This window comes from Lasioglossum baleicum, chromosome 9 (assembly GCF_051020765.1).
Source record: "Lasioglossum baleicum chromosome 9, iyLasBale1, whole genome shotgun sequence".
Lineage (NCBI taxonomy): Eukaryota > Metazoa > Arthropoda > Insecta > Hymenoptera > Halictidae > Lasioglossum > Lasioglossum baleicum.
Genome location: NC_134937.1, coordinates 17111539 through 17135838, shown reverse-complemented (window position 1 = coordinate 17135838; position 24300 = coordinate 17111539). Strand labels below are relative to the sequence as shown.

The 24300-nt window shown below is 40.7% G+C and overlaps 3 protein-coding genes across 4 annotated transcripts in view; 2 read left to right on the top strand and 1 right to left on the bottom strand.

Moving 5' to 3' along the window:
• The window catches only part of LOC143211986 (retinoid-inducible serine carboxypeptidase), a 55290-nt gene that overhangs the window by 11308 nt on the left and 19682 nt on the right, over positions 1-24300 (bottom strand). The window lies entirely within an intron of this gene.
• LOC143212013 (uncharacterized) lies at positions 5290-9886 on the top strand. Of its 2 annotated transcripts, XM_076430264.1 has the most exons (4): positions 5290-6480; positions 6772-8467; positions 9235-9421; positions 9554-9886. In XM_076430264.1, the coding sequence occupies exons 2-4, from the start codon at positions 8390-8392 to the stop codon at positions 9640-9642; spliced, it is 354 nt and encodes a 117-aa protein (XP_076286379.1). In that variant the 5' UTR covers positions 5290-6480; positions 6772-8389; the 3' UTR covers positions 9643-9886. The 2 variants fall into 2 exon arrangements, with proteins under 2 accessions (XP_076286379.1, XP_076286378.1); XM_076430263.1 differs by having other exon boundaries at positions 5290-8467.
• LOC143211825 (uncharacterized) lies at positions 16032-22888 on the top strand. The gene is made up of 3 exons (XM_076429828.1): positions 16032-16186; positions 20012-20073; positions 20160-22888. Exons 1-3 carry the CDS (start codon positions 16172-16174, stop codon positions 21733-21735), a joined length of 1653 nt encoding a protein of 550 aa, XP_076285943.1. The 5' UTR covers positions 16032-16171; the 3' UTR covers positions 21736-22888.

Sequence of the window (24300 nt, the reverse complement as noted above, 5' to 3'; positions counted from 1 at the left end):
CTTAATATAACGAAGCTTATCTTGAAACTTTCCAAAAAAAAAATGCGAGAAGAATTTTGTAAAGATCACCACATATCTAAATAAATGAAAAATGTAAAACAACCTTATTCTTGAAAGAGAATGTGGACTTCGAACATCTCATTGTATGCACATATTCGGGCGTATCCATTGTAAGTAGAAACAGTCTATAATGATCAGACACGCCAGCCATATTCAGTGCGAAGCCACGCCGAATTGAAAATTGATTTTTAACTTTTCTAAAAACGCGCGCGAATACTCTTGCATAATTTCTAACTCATTAAAACTCTCAAGAATTGACTTCTATGTAACCCCTGATTGTTGCGATTGAGGTAGACCATTTTTATTTTCCGTAAAGATCCGCTGTCTAGTCATAACTTCGTTAATTTTGCAAGTTCAGCTACAAGAATTTGCGCATCTTTGAAACTTCTTTGCGAAAATAGTGAAAACACTTGAGATTTTTTTAAAGGTTCTCACTTGAGTTGCCGTTTAAGAAAGTGTACAAGGTGACCAGGCACAATGATAACACGGAGTCATCGGCGAGATTGATTCGATATCGGCGTCGGTAATTAGAAAGATCGATCAAAGCTTGAGCGTTCCGTTCGGATGAGTCCAAGTAGTAGAGATAATGGAGAATAATGGTTGGCAGGATGCGACGATCGAGATAACAGGTGCCGGGTGATAATGAGGGACGAGTCGCGATCTCGAGGATCGTGAGATGGAATTCTGCGTGTTCCTGGATGCGACCGTCATGCGTAAATGTCGATTCTTTCAGAATCGAATTAAGGGTGAGAGCAAGGGCGATATTGTATGCATATTCTCAATGAAATTAATCGCAGTCGCGTGATCAAGGCGACTCAAAGTTATTAACCACAATACCGTTTGTAGCAAACCTATGAATACGTCAATAAGATGATCTTAATTTAACTTGGAGCAACTTAACACTTCTGTGGGCTCACCTTTCAATTCTTTCAAATGGAAGGCGGGGGGATCATTTTTCCAGATTTAATTAATAAAATTTTTATTTTTTATTGATAGTAGTATTATGGTAGAGACTTAAATAAGCATCCTAGAATTTTCCCCGATCTTTTTGGAAGTCGAAAACATTAACAAAAATATGGAAAAATTCTTGAGCTTTAAAAATTGGTAACTCCCTTCCCCAGATAAAATGAATTTCCTTTTTTATTTTTAGAACAGTCTTATTTGACAAATTCTCTCGTTTGATTAGTTATCTCTTTATCTACTTTCACGTGGCAGGAAAGGAACACTTAAAAGAAAAAGTATGCTTCCGAGGATCTAGAAAAAGAGTGTACGCTAATGTGTGTTAAGAATAGCATGGTACGTCCAATAAAGTTGTAATTGTAAATGTTAGCGTACAATTGTGAAATCATCGTGTTTCGGTGAAAACGCTTCGTGGACCCGCTCGGAATTTTTGTCGGTCGAGAAAAGTGGTACAACGTTTATCGTCAATTCGAAATTCACCGATGCACGCGAAGCAGCAGTAACAGAAATGTCGGGTCTACATTCCGATTACGACTCCTGTATACTTGAACTTTGGCATTTTCTACACGATTTTGAAATGCAGCGGTACACGGATTCTTCATTACGCACTTTCGAAAATGTATTCTACTTGCGTTACCTTGCGTAACGCACTCTACGTATTTCCTGTATTCTACGCAACCGCGTCGATCAAATATTTGTCTCCCCTCGATTTCCGAATGGGCTACAATATATGCTGACAATTAAACGATTTCTTTCGAATCTGAAAACAATTTCTCCCCTCCTGTACATTTTCATTTTATTCATACTCGAGCACGACAATGTTCAATTCACTATTACATGAAAATCAGGGGTTAAAGGGAGATCTTCGAAATATTCGTATAAAAATAATGACACCTCTTTACAAAGAATTTTTCTAATAAATCCAATTAACTTTAAGATGTTTGTGAAACAGAGAGACACAAAATAATAAATGAAAACTGAGCGGTTCGCCTGAATTTTGAGTAAAACCCATAAATCCAGGGGTAGCGACCAAAACTGTCGCAACTTTGGTTCAATTGTGATTCCGGTCACGCGAATCGCTTACGTGTGTCCGATCGAATCTGAAATCACGGTACGCGCCGTTTGCACACATCGCGAGCCGCGCGACTTTGCGTGCAAAACAGCGTCCGTGTATATTTCTAACACGTTTCTACGGATTTGCAATAATTATATAACGTCCCGGCGAAACGCGAGACAAGGGAAATGGATTAGGAGATCGGCGGGCATCGATCATGTTCACTTCTCGCCGGTTGTTTTTCCGCACGACGGGATTAAAAATAGTCGTGGGCATCGAAAGTCGCATCGGTTTCCAGTAAACTTATAAACCGGCTGTGTCAACAGTTCGACTTAATCCTCGAAAACTCGGAACAGGATCGCCCGTGTATTTTCGGCGAATTTTAATGACCCGTTTGTTTATTCCGGCCGACGAATGGCGCGGGACCGTTTAGCATCGCGTGCTCCGACAGACACGCCTTCCATAGAAACAAAAGCTTCTACAGGGTGTAGCATAACAGACGTGTCGATTTTTGGGTGTGGTCTCCCGAAAAGGAGAGAGCAGTTGAAAATAATAAAATATTTTAATTCCTATTTTTCATTAAGAATGTTCTGCTCCTTACATTTTTACCAGTTCACCACTCTTGAGAATTGAGAATTTTTGTTATTTTATTTGCTTGGCGTTACATCTCTGTAAGTATTTAGAACTGAAAAGTCACCCGATTGGCTGGTTAATAATTAACAATTCATACAATCATCCACTATTTTCTTATTATGTATCTGGTTGGTGGATTCGAGAAGTCTCCGCTATTTTATAATGTTTCTAGAATTAATATTTGTCGTACACAGTGGATATTTATGAAAATTTCACAAAATGATCTTCACGATGGGGCTAGAAAGAAATTAATTTTGTTGTAAAATATTATCAGATAGCACGCCATCACACAGATGTACAAAGATTTGCATAAGTTATCGACCATCCTCTCAAATATTTACACATAATGCTCAGAATCTTACACGAAGGACAAGTATGAATGATAATTACAATGTTATTTCGTAATAATGAGGTTCATAATAATGACGTACAAGCTTCTATATCCGTTTAAAGAAATTCATTTTACAACCAGGTCCAATGCAATAATTTTAGGAAACTTCTCCTAGAATTTGATTTATTGCCTTTTATCGTATCAACAGCCGTCAATATCTACACCTTTGTTACATGGAATCTTTGCTGGAGAATCTTGCCACGGGAGTCGGCAATTACCGTGCGCCGCTAACGCTATTCTTTTATATGTAATAAAGAGCGAGAAAATGACTCGTACAATGTGCATTACACGCGAACACAATACGCGATAGGGATCGAGTCACTTGCGCTGCGAAACGAGAAAGTGGCTTGAAATTCCATTACACTTCTTAAACATTTTTTCCCACTCCTGATTCACTATTATTCTGCTTGTCGAAAGTTCTATCGCTTCTTCATATGTAGATGAAAGACGCACGGCTTTTATGAGTGGGCTGCAGGTGTTTATGTGCATTTGCATTCTCGGAGGGTTGAAATCCGAAACACTAGCTTCTAAGAAAACGTTATTTGTTTCATCAACATTACTGGACTGTTCCTGAATTTTTCCTTTTATAATCAGAGATTATGAAACATTAACAGCAGAAATTTTTTAACGAACTTCGTTATAACAAGAGCCGTACAAATCCGTATAAAATGAAGGTTGCAATGTCCAGCAGTCATATTTCCTGTTGACTAGTTTTATTATTCAATGTAATAGGACCTTTTGTAAAATTTTACTGAAATATTCATCTGGAGCTGCGCGCTTTAAACTAATTGTAAGTGAAAATAAAATCTAAATAGTACAAAATTTTTTATAGTAAACATCGTCTACCAAATGTGGACGTTATTCGTTTCTTTTAGGATGAACAGCTTTCTGAAAATGATTTTATTTGGACACCAATGACATCACAGATCAGTCTATAACTCCGCGCGATACATAAATCTTATCGGGGAAAAGAATTTCGAGAAAGGACTTGGCACTTTAATGGCCAGGAAGACAGAATTAACCGCGTAATGGGTAATTTAAGTGAGAATAAGTGATTAATGTTCGCCGTCAGTTCAGGATTAATTTGCAGGGACAGCGTGCGATTAGGCATCTCGTCTCGTTCATCTTAATGAGGCACATTTACATGAAAGCATAATTGTCCGGTAGCATCGGGCCGAGGTTCGTTTCGCGACTTCTAGCACGATAAAATGAGCCACCTATGGCCAACCCGCTAATTCCAGCGAGATCCTTAAGTGGTCGTTAGCGCAACAATGTTTGCGGTGACACCTCTTCCGCTTTACCGCTACCGACCCGACGGATGTTCCGCCTCCTCTCGAGCCATCCTAAAGACCAGAAGACTAAACGTCGTTTAATAGCACACTACAAAGACGATTAAATAGACATTTGTTCCCCTTCTCTTGCCAATCTAGTGTACACACAGCTCACGAAAAAATAACTAAATTATTACGTTCGCCAGACCATCTACATATTTAATACGTTCACATTTAATTCGCGTGCAATTAGATTATAGTTTCACGCAATTGTAATTCGCTTGGATGTGCAAAACGCTGCTTTAATACTAAACCTACCACCACCGGTCAAAATGACCGGTTCCAGATTTTTTATTTTACAATTATTGAAATAATAAAAATGATTTCATAAGGAATGGTTGTATAGATATCTTAAGCACGTATTACAATAGGGACCGCACAAAGTCTAAATAAAATCAATCTTGTCATTATTATAAGGGAACATGTGTATCAGTTACTTTTAAGGCTTTTGGTAGGTTTGGTGTTAAATTAACATTTTGGCTAGTATCGCTTAATCCTTAAACTGTGAAAGAGTCATTCGTGTCCTGGTGATTTCACCCGTATTGTACTTCATTCAATTTACAATATAATATCGTCAAAATCACTGTGACAATATTAATTACAGTATTACATAAACTTTTCCAGATTGTTTAATATATGCTGTAATACGTCTCATTAGTGTCATTTTCAAAAAAGTGAACAAAACCAACAAAATTTTGATTAATTTACATTTCTATATTGTAGTTTTTATTTTATCCTTTGAATATTCATCCCCAAAATGTCAAGACATTCAAAAAGCATGAATTTATACTTCTAAATAAAAGAAACTATATTTTGATATTAAAAAATATTAGTTGTTTTAAAGTAAATAAAGGCAGGAATACATGTGTTACTAGGTTTAGTGTTAAAGAACTATTAGTCGTTAAAAAATGCCTCAAACATGGAAGACTAAGGGTTAAATTTCTCGTAAACTTGGGGTTGAGTTTGGTGTAGGTTTGCAGGTGAGAATCGTCTCTGTGTTCGGAACAGGTGAGAGAATTCATGTTTCTCGTACGATCGTCGCGTCGGGAAGAGTTAAGACAGGAAGCGGGTCGGAGGACTCGTCTAATCAACAATTCCGGGACAATGGCTTGCATTCATTTGCAAATACGACGAACTACCGTGTATGCATGTGTGCACAACGAACGGGTCGCTGAGTTGCACAACCTGCCAGCAGAATCGCCCGCAGAAACGGCCGATACACGGCGAATCGAAACCGAGCAATCTGTCGAATTCCTCTTGTTTCAACTTCCTAGTTAGATCAGGAACTTTTTTCTTCGAGTTGTACAGGGTGTGCAGGAAATATGCGGACATCGCATTCTGAAATATGTTCATTCGCTATCTGAAAATTAACTTTAAAAACAGCTACGAATACGAGAATTATCGAATTAATCAGCATACTACAGCAGTATTTATAACACCACATAATGTTGGTTCTACAGAAAGAAATTGAGAATCAGGCGTCGTCCCTGAACGGTTAATGGCTGGAACCAAGAATGTATCCGATATTCGCCTAAGTTGACCGAGTCCTACGACTCGGTAATCCTCACCCGTTTTGCAAGCCGCAGGAAGCGTGCTCGTAATACTCGCAAATTAATCTTACAATTAGCGTCTCTCTCGTCGTACGAATTACCAGACGCGATTAATGTCAGGTGAACGCGGAAGGAAAGTGAACAGTTCACGGTGGCCACTGTTCCGGAGATCTTCTTTCGCGACATTAAATGCATCTGCTGTTAATTCGTTTGCGAACATGTTCGCGATAAACAATTCCTCGCTGGCGGATGCGCCGGAATTTAATAATTCCACACCGGTGAAAGGAGAATGGTAGAAATGGCCATCTTTGTTCCGCGTGGAAACGGTAAATCCATGCAGGACATTGAATTTGTACACGATTCATTCAGCCGTCGCATCTTGTGTTCTTTCAGAGTTGCCAGACGAGGGGAATTGACTCGAATCGAGGGGAAAAAGTTACTCTCTCTCTCTCTCTGCTAGTACCTGATTTGTGAGAACACAGGTCTTAAGATCAACAACGAGTGAGTAAAAGCTGCATATAAATCTGTTTAGAACATTTGGATTGCTTAGTATTAGGGTAAACTGTACTATTGCTGGCACTGCAGTAGTTATTGACATCTTTGATTTAAACGGCAAATATTAAGAATTCCTGGTATAGAAAATCATTTTTTGTTGCTCTTTATTTATATTTCAAAGCAAAGTTGCAAGTTTTCATAACAGAGTTCCACATATGACTGCTAGCAAATGTGCCAATGACTGTACTATTTGTCTTACGATTGTTATTCACTAAATATATGTTCTTATTTTTTTAGTCTTTTTTAAATGGAACTCAAGATATAGTAATACTGGTATGAAATAGTAAGATATAGAAATGCAAAATATGGAAATACGCGAGATAGAATGAGGGGATGACTCCGAGAGACGACGTCTCTTGATGGACTCCGAAATTGTCCGAAATGGAACTGAATGAACGGAACACCACAATCACACTGAGCTCCTTCGGTGCAAAGTGGGCCAGTGGCGTGGGGATGAGTCGGAGTGGGAACACGTAGTGGAGTAGGGAGCACTGGCGCGTGCAGTGGGAATCGCTGAACGCGATGACGTACTACCAAGCGTCGCGCGGCGAGGTGTAACGATTAATATAAACATTTTTTTTATTCTAGACGCACAGTTTTTTTTAAAATTTGTTTTTTAATATTGCATTATCATCCAGGTCTGAGCTATGTTTAAAGTTTCAAGTCTCTAGCTCATGAAGTGGTTTAAAATTTAATTACAAGATTTGACGCATACAACGCATGCAAGCTAGTATAAGCGTGGTAATAAAAGATTTATGACTCGTAAAACTGTTTGATTTTTCTGAAAAATCTCTATTAGCTTATAATCATAGAAAGTTAAGGTCGTTTAGAGATTTCAAAAAAAGATAAAAAGATTTTTACTACGATTTTGGCTTAGGGTGCCAATCATTGTACAGTCTCACCTAGTTAGAAAATTTTTACAGTAAGTACACTTAAGGGCTAAAATTGTTTGAATGAAAAAAAATAGACTGCAGATTATGATTAAAAATTGTCTGCATTAATTGCAAGATACAGGAATTACATAAACACTTAGTAAAATAATACAATAATACTTCTAAGTTATTTAAATGCTTTAACTGTTTCGCATATGACATACTCATTTTTATCATGAAAGCATAAAATCCACAGTCTAGTTAAGAATACCCGTATAAAAACTATGGATCGCTCTTTACATTGTTAAAAGGAATGTTACATAAGACGTCTATTTCAGGATTAAAAGAAATTGAAATTGCAGAACAAGACGAATCGGCCCGTCATGATTTTTGCAAAATCATTTGTCGATAGAAAGTATCGAATTTCTTCCGTGGGAGATACCAGGTAAAAAACAGTGTCATATGTAAAATACTTTTTTTCATATTCTCTTGTCGTCGAAATGACGTTGCGTGGACATCAAAAATAGGATTAGTTAAAAGTTACTTTCTCCGATCGTTTCGCAGCTTCTAGCGGTGCTCGACGTCGATCAAAGGCTCCTTTATCGACCATAAGCGAATATTATGTATATGGTAATACCACCGCAGAGAGGAGGAAACACTCAAAATTCTTTATCGTTTTTTTCTTGTTTTCGTTCGCGAAGGAATTACGGGTTTCTATTGAGAATTCAAAAGTGAATTTTGGGGATTAAAAGGAAGACAAAATTCCGAAATATTTTTAGATAATTTATTGCTTCAGATATTTTCAGACGGGGTCTAAAATCCACTTGTGTATATTTAGTCAAACTTTCCAAGTGTCTTCAACTTGTCCGTAGTCTTTCGCCGAAGGAAATGCTCTTTCTTGGTTCTGTTGGAAAGCTGTGTTCCGTCTGCACATATGTATATTTTTGCGGAGAGTGAATTTCACAAATGGCGCACGAAAAGCAATGATTCAATGTGTAATACATCGAACGAGCGTCCAATTTGTATACAGGACAGTGACTAATCGGAGAATAAATTTTAAGGTATCATTTGTCACGGTGCTAATTATTTTTTGACAAGTTGCACGTAGGTACTTCTTCATTTTACGAAATGTTTTCGTCAGTTTGTTAGGTATCTGAAATTATAGAATGGCGATAAAACAACCAGCGAGACGAAGTTCCGCCCTTTAAGAAATTTAAACAATTATAAGAGAAAATCATTATCGTTACGAAACAGCGCGGATATGGTATGACGTGTAACAGTTATTGGAAAGTGAAAACGAATATAAATGACAAGTTAATGGTTTAGTACAAGTGAAAATGCATTTATTCCGAGCGCAGATAGCATTGATTAAAATAAATGCAGACCCCGTTCTTTCTATTAAAAAATAGATTCATCTATCGTGGCACGCAACGAACTCGTAATGAATCTCTATTAAATTGTGGATCTGCAAACTAGCTCATTAAATGATCAAAATAAGATGAAATAACAGTCTCAACGGAATTCAACAAAGTTCCAGAACATTTTCAATTTTAATACTCGTTAAGTTTACTAAAAACGAGTCGAGCCATTACTTTCATAGCTCGAAAGTGGAACTTAAAACGGTCTTTCAACAGCTAATAGATATTACGCGTTTCGTAATCGTTACGTCAAATATAATCGATCAAACTATCAAACCGAAAGGAAGAATCGTTATTCACGTTCCACCGCACCTGCCGAAATCATTTTTTTTTTACTACGACATAAGAAAGAAAAGAACAAAAAAAAACGAACGAGATTGTAAATGATTAATCTTATTTCTTTTCTTCAGGAAAAGAAGCGCTCAACTACGAAGAACGATGATTTCTCGGTTGTTTCGCAAAATGATTCAAACGCTACTGTCAATCGTACGCGCTCCAGCCACAGTGAAAGTAACATTATCCTTTGGAATATAAAATGCGGAGAAGACAGCTGCAACCCTAAATCGAAAGAAAGTCAAACTGGCCCGATCATAAACGGTAATGACAACTTTCAGCGACGAGCGGTGTGCATTTCATACTGACCTCCGAAACTAATTCGCCTAATTCTATTGTGCTCTACGCCCGAAATGTGTTAATACTTCATATTCAAATGGTAATGGTATCACGCAGACTCGCCAGATGAGGAGAGAGAGCACGAATTGAGGGGAAAAAGTTACCCTCTCTCTGCCAGTACCGGGATTAGTCACGTGACATTGTGACTCATGCAAGACAAAGCCGAAACGCGTCATGTGATTAGGCCACGGCGGAAACGTGGGGAATAACGTCGTAGAAGGGGTAAGTTAATAGCGACACAAGTCTTAATCTGACGACTCTGGTATCACGTTATCAGAAAAGCTACAATTCATAGTTTCTGAATTCTTTTACCGCATTTTGTCTACCTCGTATAGGACGTCATCTTTATATCAAACTTGATCATTTTTATTTCAATGTTTTAAGTAAACCAAACTCTGTTAGGATCAACATGTCCGTCAATCGAATCCCATTTTTGAAATTGGCGTATGTAGCTAAACGAATTTACAAGAAAAATTGGTAAAAACAATTGTTGAAAAATAAGATTTTTACCACAATTTAATTGACTTAACAGACTATTAAGATTACTCGTCACGATTTATTATATTCTTTACGATGTTGATGTTCGAATCCCCTCTCTCTGTGTGTGTGTGTATTTTTATAAAATATCACATACAATCTACCAAATCTACATTGTTATTAACAAATTGATTTTTAAATAGTAAAATCGTATAAAATGTTATATGATCAAAAATGTAAAAGGAATAATTTGGCAAGACGCATTAGCGGATTTTTACATTATCAGAAATAAATGGATGGCTTGGCAAAACGCATTAGTGTAAGACATTAGCGGAGCCGGTTTAATTAGAATTTTCTATGAACCAGGAATAAGTAATACTTCATATCTTCACTTTCACTAGAAATTTGATGCGCGAGCGGGTATCCCACGGTGTTCTTCGTACGACATGAAGATGATCGCAGGGTCAACGGTACTTTTATCGGTAGCGAGAAACTCGCGTTATTATTCTGCGCTGTTTTCTCTGGCGGCGCATCGGGATACGACTCGGAGGTCAATAATACATCTCCAACAAGTTTCCTAGGGAAAAAAGACAGGTTCGTGACCTGGAATCGCTGAATGATTGATCTTCCTCCGACAGATCGTTCATGGTTCTACGTCAAAATTGAAAGCGATGCAGGCTTCGAGCTATTAAGCTGTCTTACGAGCTTTATGATTGTCCTTTCGGATTCGATTGCAATTATTCTCTGCTGCCTTATTATTCTATTCATTCTCCTTGACTCCTTTCGCCATTTTTATTATTTCGCCTACAGGAAGTCTATCAATGAGCTTTTGTTTAAAGAACATAAAGGAAAGGAACTTTTATTCGACTTCAATTTCTCATACTTGACACAGAAAATTTGTATTGTGTATATACAAATCCGCTGTATAGTTATAATGATCAAAAAGCTCTTGTCTTTAACAAATTGTGTTAATTCATGTAGCTGTAGAGACACACTATTTTAATCCTTAAGTATTTCGTTTTAAAACATGTGCATTATTTTTGTGCATTTATATTTTGAGAAATCAGTTGATCCATAAATAACATTCAATTAAAATGATATACATATACATAGTATTTCAGCAAGGATAATTACAATTAAAAGCAACGACTTGCTTTTGTATTAATAACATTCATATTTTACATATTTAAAAGAATATGTTTCTAGTCTCGATATTTTAATTCAAGGGGTTATAAAGCATTAATAGATTTATTTAAAATTTTCAATTGTGCGCACATTTTTTTACTAACAATGACAGTAAAATCGTTGCCACCGCATTCGTACGAAAGCGTTCCGACGACCGAGCTACTCAATTCGTTGCAAATTGCTTCTCGTATCGAAACCGAACCCAGTCACGGCCGATTCTGCGTTGATGCGACGATCTGTATTCGATCGACAGGTCGCCAGCGACTTCCGGTGTCGTTCTAACAATCGCGGAAGCGGAGGATGGCACGGTGAAAGGTATAAAATCGATGCTCGTAACAGACCCGACTGGAATCGAAAGAAAGTCAAAGTGACTCTGCAACCGGTAAAACCGAGTCGATGTACCACGCATCTTTTTTCCCGCGCATCACGATGCATTTCACCGCTCCGACGCGTCCCGGCACACCTCCGCGACTGCTTTTACCTACATTCTGCGGCTGGCAAATGCACTTCCAGGTTGCAGGTTCCAGTACACTTCTTTGACACTAAATGTAAAAGATCATCGTACCCTGAAGAACATACCTTTCTTTAAATTGATTCTACGCTCCGCTGCTCCGAAAATTTATCTGCTTCCCGAATACAGTAAAACCTCGCTCGTTGCACGACACGACATCGAAAACGCGAGCAAAAATCGAGGTTGTGCAACGAACGACCAATCATAGTGATTCGTAGTGTCGATCTTTCTTTTGTTTCTACGTACCCACACAATCCCTACTATGAGGTCAAGAATCTTGAACGTGGTGGGAGTTGCTAGTATGCAATAAACGAGGTTGCAACTAACGAGGTTCTACCGTACCTTGAAATGTTTCATTTCTCTCTGGATGAATTGTAATTTCATACATTTATTCAAATTTTTGTGTATAGTATATATTATTTCATAGGACTTATTTCATGTTACTTCATAGCTAATGTGTCATTGTTTGCGGATTTTTATGAAAAATAAAAATGCACTGCATTAATTGCAAGACTCAGGGACCAAATCAAAATTTCATCCTTTTCTCAATGATTTCAAGAAGTTGTATATAATGGATTCCTACTGTTTTAAATCACGCGTATTCATTTTTGTCATCATTGCATTCGCAGTCTAGTCATTACATGCTTAGCCTCAAAATTTCTGCAGCAACTAGACTGATGACCCGTCTGTTTCTTACAACAGCAATATTCTTCAAGTTTGCCTCACGGCAGCCTTGTGATCAGGCGTATCATAATCAGTCGCGTTTCTCCGAAAACGGTAATGGTCCACGGTGCGCCATAAAAGTGCAGAAACGCATTCTTTCACCGCTTCTAAGGTGAGAGGCAGCTCAATTAATGCACTATGCCATACCGGAGCAACTCTAACAATAATGCCAATAAAAAGAACGCCGTGTCGGCCGTGAAACCGGGTATTCATCGTGCGTATTTTCTAATTCCCAGGAAGAGATTGTGAAAGAGCAACATCGTAGGAGAAAGAAGAAAGGACCGATGGCTGCCGGGTCCAGGCAGTAGGTCATCTAGGGAAGTTGGACTCACGATCATAAATAATCAACGACCCCGGCTAATTAGTAGGCGGTATTCATTCATTTATCCTCGAAATCGGAGCTTGTGATTCCTAACCAAGTGTTATCGCGCCATTACCATTTGCTTTACATAAATTACAATAATCGACGGCTTGATCGAGTCACCGGCTATGGAGGAATATTGATGACGACAATACGTGGGCGACAATGCTGGTTACCACATTGAAGTATCCCGGTTTTTCGTGTATCGGACAAATTGTCGAGACCCGGAGAGACCTGGCCAGGACCGTTCGTAAATCAAATTTAATTCAGCCGCGACACGAATTCCATCGTCGTTGGCGACAATTTCTCCGTCTATGCGCGGCCGGGCCCCGGCTGGCTCTCTCTCTCTCTCTTTTCTCTATCAAGGATCCTCTTCTCCAAGCCGAAACCGAAGTTTCACCGCAAAACCGCGCAGAGTGGGCCGTTCCTATAAAATCAGTGGAATTCAGTCAAGAATTTTCATGTCACGAAATAGGCTAAAACTAGCTCTTCTCGTAAACTAATACTGAACTCAGATAGACTGAACAGGACACGGACTCATATCTGGTCTCATTTGTTAAATGAATAATTTAATGTTGATTTTTTATAATAAAAATGTGTTGGTGCAATTTAAAACAAGAGAAAAATTAAAATAATTGAAGAAAGAATCAAATTAATATAGAAAAGTTTGTATAAAAATCTACAGTCTATTTATAACTGTATAATTGAGGATGTTTAGAACCATTCATTGCTTTAGTTGTCAATTTTCTAAAACATATTTTTGGAGGCACTTCTTCTAGAGGTGGTTGTTCAAATGAATTCAAAATACAAAATAGGAGAAAATTGTTTAACGAGTTGAGAAAAGGTGGTGTGACGCAACTAATAATCTGCATGAGACTGAATAAAATAGTCTCGCTTCGGGAGCCAAGTACTATGCGACAATCCCGTTCACGATCTCCGTGGCGAGCAAGCAAATTTCGCGAGCGTGCGTCCATTAATATTTCACACCTGCTACCGATTGTATTGTCCCCATTCCTCGTTCACGGGGAAACTCTCACATTGCACCGAATCTCCTCTGTTGCGTAATCCGTGCAGGCCCTGGGCGATCCAGTTGGGCAATGTACAAAACCCGATCTCGACACGTGGACCCAACAGAACGTATTCGGCCTTCATCACGACCTAGAGACGTGATTTGACAAATGTCCGTGATTACAGAAAGTCGAACACCTGGGGCGAGTGGACAAGTCCGAACAATCCAGTCGAGGATTTTCTTGGAGAACAAATTTATTCCAGCTTATAGAGGGAGGATAAGCAACTCATCTGCGTACATTGTTTTCTAAAAATAATAATTCTTATGAAGCAGAAATAATTCCTAATCTTTGACCTCTTCTTTGCCTAATTTTTTAACAATTTTATAATAATTGTGTAATTTTTTGGAAATTAAGCCTTCAGTATGTCTCTGTTCCCTTTTCTCGACATTTCTGACAGCTGGGGGAATAATCATTGACCCATTTGCATTTTCATTTTTGAACATAATTATGTTATTTTTTAATTATATATATCCAAAGAAATCAATTGTTTAAATAATCTCTCGTCGATGCATCTTTACTATCTTAACAATCGTGAATTAACACTAAACCTCCCACTGCCGGTCAAATGACCGGTTTTATATTTTTCATCTTAGAATTATTAAAATTATGAAGTTGCTTACATGGTTGATTCGATAAACTCCTTTATCCAAGCACATATTGTAATAAAAATTGCACAAAATTTAAATAAATAGAGCATTGTCATTTCTGTAAGGTGGAACATTTTAATCGCTTTTAGTGCTCGGTAGGTTTAGTGTCAAAAATATTAGAAGCCGTCATTTTGACGGATCCCGTAAACCTAGTGTTAAAGAAAGTCGGAGAAAATTGCTGCTATGTTTCTCCTCATTTCCCCAACAATCTTGGTGGAATAACTCGACAGCAACTCCTAAGTAGCTTCTCTTTCTTGCAACAGAAAATGTTTATTTTACGTAAAGATCCGCAGTCTTGCCGCGACGTTTCGTTATTCAAAGAATGGGTACGTTGAACGCCTTGCTCGTTATCATCGACAGGTTAGGGTAGACGGGGCATCGGCGAAGTTAGGAGATACAGGAACATTAGAGAGTCGGTTTCAATTAACTCTTCAGATTGAATCGTTTTCGTCCGATAAGGAGAATGGAGGCGACACGCAGGCTATCGGAAACGAGACGAGTATCAAGCTTGTAACGGCGGGTCCTTTTAACGCTTTCCCGGAATTACATGCAAATCCAAGATTCACTGACTAGCGTACGATTGCATAAAATTCTATAACCGTGCTTAAGTGAAAGCAAGCCGCGCTTTAGAGTGCTTACCGGTGGATACCAGCATTTCTGGATGATATAGACCATGTGGGGATTCAATAACCACATACTTATGTGGTTATCTCATTGAACTAACAAAACGGCATTCTGTTGTACAAACAACTGGTGCACGAGATTTTTTTTATCTACACAAAAATATGCATTTAAATATGCCCTTTCATAGAGTACCTTATTAATGCATTTTATCAATTTCACTTTATTGGATTGAATACAATTGAATGCGAAAATAAGATTCTACTTGATTTCACTTTCTTGAAATTTGTCGATAAAGCCGCAAAATTGCTGTATCGTTTAATCAAGGTACTTTAATGTGGCCACGAATATTCATATATTTAATCACATCATCAGCTACATATTTAAAAATGTTGTGTAGTTTGAATCCAACCAACTATATCTTAAAATTCACTTGAAATTCTCTCAACCATTAATTTTGTTCAAGGATTCTCGTCGGTCATGTAACCATAACTTTAACGACGGAAGTGCATGCGCTCTGCAAACCATCGACATAGCAAACAATCGCACAATCTCTTCTCCCCCGGGATTATATAAACCGACTTTATAATTATTCGAGAAGGAAAGTGATCCTCCCGTGGGAACGGGAAAATCGTCTAATAACGGTCCGAAAAGCTTCGGCTCACGATTTTCACAAGTAAAAGCGGCCCTCCGGCCGGCGTTCTAACAAATTCTATTAGAAAAAAAAGAAAGGAAAGAATCCACGTGTGTAGCACCTCCTTAAATGCTTGCTTGAGAACCGTCGAGGTGTCTACTATGCGATCGTGGTCCCCACCAGAGGAGAGTTCAGGATGTAGCCGCTGGAACCCCCATATAGCGTCGTGGTGCCGCTCATGGTGCCCCCCCACGAAATGCTTCTATGCTTAGGACAACTAGCCGCTTAGACGGAGGAGGATTCGCTATAAAAGGCCCCGTGGCCACGAGGAATTCGTCAGAGAAGTGACAAACCGTGAACGACGTGAAAAAAATCCGAAAAGGCGGCGGCCTCTGCCGTTTATCTTCGTTTCGAGCGGTGATCGAGACCCCCTAAAAAGCCGGAAGATGCGGTCTAGCCTGGTCAGTGTACAAGCGAATCCTGATATCCCATCAACGAACACGTGTGTCCGTGGTGCATCTGTGAACTGTAGTGATCATCTTCGTTTTTCGCGCGTCGGACCCAGTGATCGGGCCCGGTGGTGATTCCGCGAAATATTGCTGGGCCACCCTTTAGGTCCACCCAAACCAAACTACCGTTGTTTACTGTCGCCGGTTTCACGCGTTTATGGCACGCACGGACACGTGGATCGATCAAAGTTACTTCTCGTTCCGATTTTCGCTGATTCCTTTGTCGCAGGAGTTAGGCTTTTGATTTTGCTGTTGAGTACATCGTGGGCCGGAACCACGTGCTCCACTGTGATACATAGATCCGGGACCATTGCCTTGGAGGACGTAGTGAAATTAGTGGAATTAGATTTTCCGTTTCGAGACGGGGTTTTCGTTGATGTCGTACCACCACCGGGCTGAGGTTATTGGGAAACCTAAGTGAATTGGTCCATGTTCGTCCTTGGGTCACACTGTGGCTCTTAAGTATACGTTCATTTAGCGTGGTCAATGATCAAGTTGTGAAACTAGAGGATCTCAACAAAATTTCCCTTTTTACGTAGAAGTTGAAGATGTTTAATCGCAAGAATTGTTTTCTTCATTTTCCTGGCCCTGGCGAGGTTAAATAAGATTTTTATAGTCAAACAAAATTTTTAGTTAAATTAATTGTCATTTCAAAGCTACAAATTGTTTCATCCACACATACATGGCGTTATAACAGAAGTGTTAATATTAATTTACTCTTAATGGATTGTCTTACAATTTCGTAGTGACATGAAATATTTTTACAGTCTTGCAATAAAAATGAATTATTTGAAAGAAGTGACGCGGTTCCATAATAAAAATCAGTACTTAACCATGGTCAGAAAGAAACAGGCCATATTAGGTGACTGACTAGCAGCTTCCTGCAGAGAGTATTGCTTGTTCTATTCGTTCATTGCCTTTATCGCACGCGAAATGAGTTTCGATACAGGTTTTCTCGATCCAGAAATCACAACAAGGCAGACCTGCTGCTGCTCGCCAGTGTAGAATGGAAAGCCGAGCAGTGTGCTTTTGCCACGAATAATCACGTTTTGTGAAACTATACCATTGATTTTATAAACTCAATTATCGGCCTCGTGTAACGTAACCACTAAGTTTCTAGATTACCGAGCTACCGACAATGAACTTCTCTTTCGGGGTCATAGCTCCATGTGTCGAATCAAGAGCAATTTCTATCGGAACATATATTTTCAAAAATATCAGAGACGTCGCTATCAATTTCTAAAACTAAATGTACTGAAAAACAATATCTTCAGAATCTCTAACATTTCAAATAGCAAATTGGCAACTACAGTAAAAAAAGTTGACGCATCATTCAAAACTTATTACAAAATAGTTTAATTTACTTCAGTTTTCTAAAGATGTTAGATAGATTAATTTACTGGCTACTGTATAACAATAATTTTCGCACATGTGTCCACTCTCGAAGACCAGTCTAACACACCGAACATCGCGTCACACTTTTCCTTTTACGTCGTCAAAATTAATATCGCCGGGAGCCGCTTTCTATCGATTCCTCGATTCTTCGTGGATCCTGGTCGCCTAAACTCGTTCCGGCACGTTAGATGGCCAACGACGATAGACCGCTCGACAAGCGTATAACGAGGATCGGAAGGCCTCGTATCGATGTTCCCATCTACATTCGGTCCTTGATCTTGACACCTGGTTCGCCGGTGGCCGTTCTGTCGGAAGCAGAATGGCAGCGGGCGGTCGAAATAATTGAAAAGGGAAACGAAATCGAGAGGACCACTTTCGCGCGGTTAACACGCGACCCTGAAACGAGTTTTGCGAGGCGCCTCCGCTTCGGGAAAGAAAACAGGGATCGCTATCGACCCAATTCACGGGGACATTTTACGTTTTACGCTTGTCCGGCGCGGCGGTTCGCACGCGGACACTTTCATTTTTTAGAGACGCGCTCGTAAACCGGAAAGATGTCGATGGGAAAGAGTGGTTCTGAGACCTTCGTTCCAAACTTGGCCTCTCCGTTTTCTCTCTACGCTTCCGTTTTTATCGCGGAAGGTTCGGTGCCATTTCCAGGAAATCACGAATGCATCATTCGTGGCAGTGCCCTTTTGCACGGAAGAACATAAGATCATGTAGAAATAATCAGGACGTGTAAAAATTATTCATCTGAAAAGATCCAAGAGTATTTATCTCTAACTTGTATAATTTTCTTCAGCAATCCGTCATCTCTTTCTTGTGTTGCACTTTTTGCCAATTATACCAGAATTAGATTTAATAACGGTGATTATTCGTTAAACTGCATCTTTTCATTTGTCATTATACTACGGATGCTTGTGCAATTCTCTATTTTCAAAAATTAATTGATTATACAACGCAGAAGATAATGAAGATGATAGAAAGCTATTGTCTTCGTAGAGACTTTTTATATAAATAGTACAAAACGTGTTCTGGAACTGTACGGATATTCACGGTCTACTTATTCGGTTAATTCTGTCGATTTTTGTGTCCAATTAGACAGTATGTGGGTAAGATGCGGTAGCGAGTCTGCTCACGCTTAGGCGATTCACGGAATCGAGTTTGAGTTTCTCATTTCCTTTTTCTATATATAATATCATAACACGTTTATTTATTAAAATTGATTATTTTAAATATTAAAATGCAACATTATAAATGAAACATGATTTATCATTTAAAGTAGAAAGCAAAAATCATAGTTACAAAAGGATCTTTCGCGCAATGTGATATTATAAATGGTACATAATTTTTGGTTTAAATTCTAAAGCAAAAATGGGCGAAGTGTTATCCTGGGATCCTTCACGCAACAGTTTCTGAGCAGCACACGAGGGTTAAGTAGCGGGTAACTAACTTAAAGAGGGTTAACTAGAGAATAAGAATCGCACAAAGGATGAGTAATTAGCAACCGAATCTAACCGAACGGTTAAAAATAAAACGCAGCATTGTAACTCGATCTTCCTGTTCAATCTGATAAGGTGGATCTCGAGTTGCCAGGAACTATCTCCGGATCTCCGCAATTGCGAACGCGGGACACGCGAGGTATAGTTCATTTCATGTACAAGTTCGTAGCGAGCGGAAAGTTAGATAACGGGTGAAGGCCGTGTGTAGTATAGATCGGAATCGGGATTTAATAATTAGTATAATGCTCGTGTATGAAGCGCTACTTCGGTTAGAATACAAGAGATCGTATCGCGGCGTTCACGGAATTCCTGGCCAGGTACTGTGTTACTAGGTAATTACGGAGCTGTGGCAGTCACCTACATGACCAGCGTGCCATGATCGTCTCATTTGCATTTCTGGCTGGTTGAACAGCGTGTTTTCTTCCGGCAACTGGTATCGGGTTCATCCCAAACGGACTATTGTCGTTGGGATGGGACAAATGTCCCATCTTATTCCTATCAACTGGTAACATGATTCTCATTTGACATACTTTCTTCTCCTCTCTGTTAACTCAACGACTTTCGTTGGCCGTGTCGAACATCTTTCTATCGTGTATAGAAATAAAGAATGCTAAGTCAAGTCCGACGGTAGTACAGCTGGCCTGAGGTATGAGAAGGGTCAATCTTGTGATAATGATTATTTATTACGTACAAGGTATTTCTTACGTGTCAATTTGACAGAGTGATAAATACCGAATGAATTCACTTTATTCATTTTGTACGCAATATTTATGGTACTTTTTTTCGGGAGAAGGCATTTCATTATCCCATTCTTATTACTTCAGATGTGTACATGCACATGTATTCAAATTATAACACGTCTGCTCGATCTTTTTTTCAGTTAATATTGGGTTGCTTCCTTTTCGTCTCCGTTCTTGGAGATCCCATAAGGACGAAGAAAGAGTGAGTATACTTAATCTGTGCATGCTCCCATATATCTGAATCAAGAAGCCATAAAAACAGTGCTGAACATAAGCTAAAAATTTCAGAGCACCATTAAGTCCACCTCCTTTGAATCAACATGGTCCACCATCAGCGTCCTACGGAGTGCCAAACGTAGGAAGTTCTTATAGCGCACCATCGAACTCTTATGGCGCTCCTCCGGCAGCGCCGTCTTCATCTTATGGCGCACCGTCGAGTTCTTACGGTGCCCCATCAGCACCATCTTCCTCGTACGGTGCACCAGCACCATCCTCTTCCTATGGCGCGCCATCAGCACCATCGTCTTCCTACGGTGCACCAGCACCATCCTCTTCTTATGGCGCGCCATCAGCACCATCCTCTTCCTACGGCGCACCATCGGCGCCATCTTCCTCCTACGGTGCTCCATCAGCACCGTCCTCCTCCTACGGTGCTCCATCAGCTCCGTCCTCCTCCTATGGAGCACCATCGGCTCCATCTTCCTCATACGGGGCTCCTTCGTCGAGCTACGGTGCCCCATCTGGTCATGGATCCTTCGGCGGTGACTCTGGCTACAGCAGCGGAGGATCATTCGGTGACGATCATGGTGGACATGGTGGTGGAGGTGGTGGTCATGGATCATTCGGTGGCGGAGATGGTCACGGATCATTCGGAGGCGGAGATGGTCACGGATCATTCGGAGGCGGAGATAGTCACGGATCATTCGGAGGTGGAGATGGTCATGGATCCTTCGGAGGTGGAGGAGGAGGAGGAGGTCATGATAGCGGATTATCAAGTTCTTATGGCCCTCCGTCGCAATCCTATGGTCCCCCGGCCCAGTCTTATGGACCCCCTGCTCAATCTTACGGGCCGCCACAGCCCCAAGGCAGATATGAGAAGAAGTTGACGTGGAAGCCGGAATGGAAGCAGATCTGGAAGACAGAGAAGAAGCTAGCTTGGAAGCAGGAATGGAAGAAGGTCCAAGTCCCGGTGTGGAAGGAGGTCCAGGTCCCAGCGTGGAAGGAGGTGAAGGTGCCAGCCTGGAAGAAGGTGCAGAAGCCAGTCTGGAAGGAAGTCCAAGTGCCAGCATGGAAGGAGGTCCAGGTTCCGGCGTGGAAGAAGGTCTGGAAGCCGGTGTGGAAGGAGATCCAGGTACCAGCTTGGAAGGAGGTCCAAGTGCCCGACTGGAAGAAGGTCTGGGTACCGGAATGGGTTAAGATCGGAATCCCCGGGGAACAGTACGTCGGCAAGGATCAACACGGGTGGCAGTACACGAGTCACGACCTCTGGAAGAAGAAACTGGTGTGGAAGCCGGTGTGGAAGAAGATCTGGCGCACGGAGAAGAAGCAGGTCTGGGTGAACGACAAGAAGCTGGAGTGGAAGGCCGAGTGGAAGCAAATCTGGAAGACCGAGAAGAAGCAGGTGTGGGTGAGCGACAAGAAGCTAGTCTGGAAGGAGGAGTCGGTGCAGGTCTGGGTGCCGGAGAAGAAGCAGATTTGGGTCACGCAGAAGAAGCAGGTGTGGAAGGACGAGTGGAAGAGCAAGTGGGTGCCGATTTGGAAAGAGGTGCAGGTACCCGCGTGGAAGAAGATCTGGAAACCCGTCTGGGAGAAAGTTTGGGTACCCGCGGAGCCCCACCATGACGAGCACCACGGCTACAAGTAAATTCCTGCCGTGAGATCTTGCTCGATCCCACTCGTCCGGGCGGCGAACCGTCGTTGTCGTTGTCGTTGTCGTTGTCGTTCTTCCGTTTCCCCCCGGTGTATCGTCTGCGGAACAAGTCCAGTGACTTTCTAGGGTCCCCCCTGCGAGCCCGTACCTCCTGCAGGTAATCGCCGCCGAAATTGCTTTTCGGGAAAGCGGTGCGTCGCGTTCTGCTGGCTCGTTAAGGCTGATAGAGCTGTGACGTTTTGCTCGTGCATTGCCTCGTTACTGTAGACCCAGCAAGAAAATGGATCGAGACAGCACGCTGGTTGACAGCAATGCTACATTGCCTGTTTACTTCAGGACTCGTTTATTTCTAGGGCATGGCACATAGCAAACTCGTACAATTAGCTACCCTAAACTCCAGGTGTCTCGAGATAAAACCTCGCCAGGATTTACTACACGAAATGCCAGTTTAGGAAACGCTGATTTTCATAGTGGGTTAAATAGAAGTCTGTCACGACCTAATGTGGCTTCTAACCAGCTGGACCAACTTCAAGATTATCCTGTGAAAATTGCTAGATAAAATTGTATAAGTTTCCAACGCCTTGTCCACCAACTACAAAAGCTAGAGAGGCCTTTGATTCCTCGACCTCTGGTCGTTTTAAAGAGGTACTGTACTTGTTTCATCTATGGTATACATCGTCGGGGATCGGAGATCGACTTGGAAATTCGTCGCACAATCCAGAACACGGTCTTCGCTGCGATGGAGCCCGAGTGTCGCGAAACCGTGGGATAAAAGTAATCGAACGGCGACCGATGGTCGGGAACACCATGGAAGAAGAAACAACTGAAAGAGAGAGAGAGAGAGAGAGACGTCTTCGTGGTACGCCGGGAAGTAGTGTAGATTAAAAATGAGGAGAGAGTTCTCTCTTCTGCCGGCGATGAGAGCCACGAACTCGATAATCGTGACAGCGAGTCCATTTTCTTTATTCTTGAAGAGCCCGCTGTACGTTGATCGTGCTACACGTCTGCACCGTGGACAATCCGTTTACGACTCGACGAATGTAATTAGCTCCCACTTGTAAATAACCGTTGTTCAGAGGTACACGCCTATCGATATTTTTGTACGATGTTTATGTATGTTGTCGTAATAAAATACCGTATTTTTTTATTTATACTCTCCCAGTTAATCCAGTTGCCCACGCAATTGCGTATTCTTGCGGAGAAGACAAATATCATTATTTAGTCCTTGTATTTTTATGTTAAGCCTTTATATAAGCTCTTACGTTGGCTATACTTGGGTAGCTGTTTACTATAATTTTCTATGCTCTTTAGAAAGTATCATAAAATCGTTCGACTAAGTACGTCCATTCTTCGGACACTATTATATCGACTCATAGAATCTTAAATACGTACTTAGTTACCAACGTAAGGATTCAAATTCAAACATTACAAACAAATCAATTTCCACTTCACAGTTGTGGTCGCTAGACTAAAAAATAACAAAAAAAGCAGAAATAAAACAGCGATCAAGAATGAAAGGTATTGAAATGAAGTAATTAACGTAATTACTTGTAATTATGACTAAAGCGTTATTGAAGTTAATCACGAAGATTGAAGAACTCCTGGGAACGGTAATGGGTATTAAAGTAATATTCATTTCTCAGGATCGCGCGATGCGATCGAAGTTCTCAGCCTCGGCTCCCGACTGTGCCATCAAATTAGTCGAAGTAAAAGTGCGACAACCGTGTGTTTCCTCGTGATCCGGGGAATAGAAGCGCCATAGACACGTAGGAGTCACTCGTCGCCTTGGGCAGCCATTAATTCACAGATGAAAGCGCAGTTTCTATGAAGGAAGATGCTTTCTAGGGATAAGACGAGACTCAAGGGAAAGACACACCGTGTCCCAGGGTCTTCAGGGTCGCGGCTCTCGCACTCGCGACCTTTACTTTCTCCGTTTTCCGTGCACGAAAAAGTGTGGGACGAGAGGTGAACGCGCTCGCGTAAGTGAACAAACCGGTGAATAGAAGAGGAACACCGGAAACAACACACGGCCAGTCTATCACTCGACGTTTTTCGAAGCGTGCGTAAACGAAAATAACGAGAAGGAAAGTTCCCAAGGCTGATTAATGGAGCAGTCGCGTGTGTGTGTGTCCCACGCGGAAGAAGATCGATCGAGGAAGAAGTCACGATCGCGCTGAAGAGCCCATGTAACGAGAAGAAAGTTCCACGACGAAGAAGACATCGTCTGCAGAGGATTCCGCTGTCGGCGTCGTTCCATCTTGATCGATCGATCGTTTGTACGTTTTTATCGCCGAATAGGAGGCTTTAATCATTTTACCTCGTTGAATTGATCATTTGGACATTTTAGCTGCCGAACAGGAAGCGGATTCCAGTCACCATTACGGATGCAAGTTCCGTTATTTCAACGACTGAGATTCTATGCCTTCCTTAAATTTTAGTACACGATGGGATAAAATCTTAGATTTAGAAGCTGACTTCTAAGGAATAAATTGAGCCAACTAAATTTTAGTAATATTTATTAGACGCATAATCTTTCAAAGGTCGATGTACAAAATGTTT

Coding starts and splice junctions, on each gene's coding strand:
- LOC143212013 (XM_076430264.1), top strand. CDS start 8,390: ATGATTCAATGTGTAATACATCGAACGAGCGTCCAATTTGTATACAGG. Junction 8,468..9,234: donor ATCGGAGAATAAATTTTAAG/GTATCATTTGTC, acceptor TCTTTTCTTCAG/GAAAAGAAGCGCTCAACTAC. Junction 9,422..9,553: donor AACTGGCCCGATCATAAACG/GTAATGACAACT, acceptor GGTATCACGCAG/ACTCGCCAGATGAGGAGAGA.
- LOC143211825 (XM_076429828.1), top strand. Junction 20,074..20,159: donor CCCATAAGGACGAAGAAAGA/GTGAGTATACTT, acceptor TAAAAATTTCAG/AGCACCATTAAGTCCACCTC.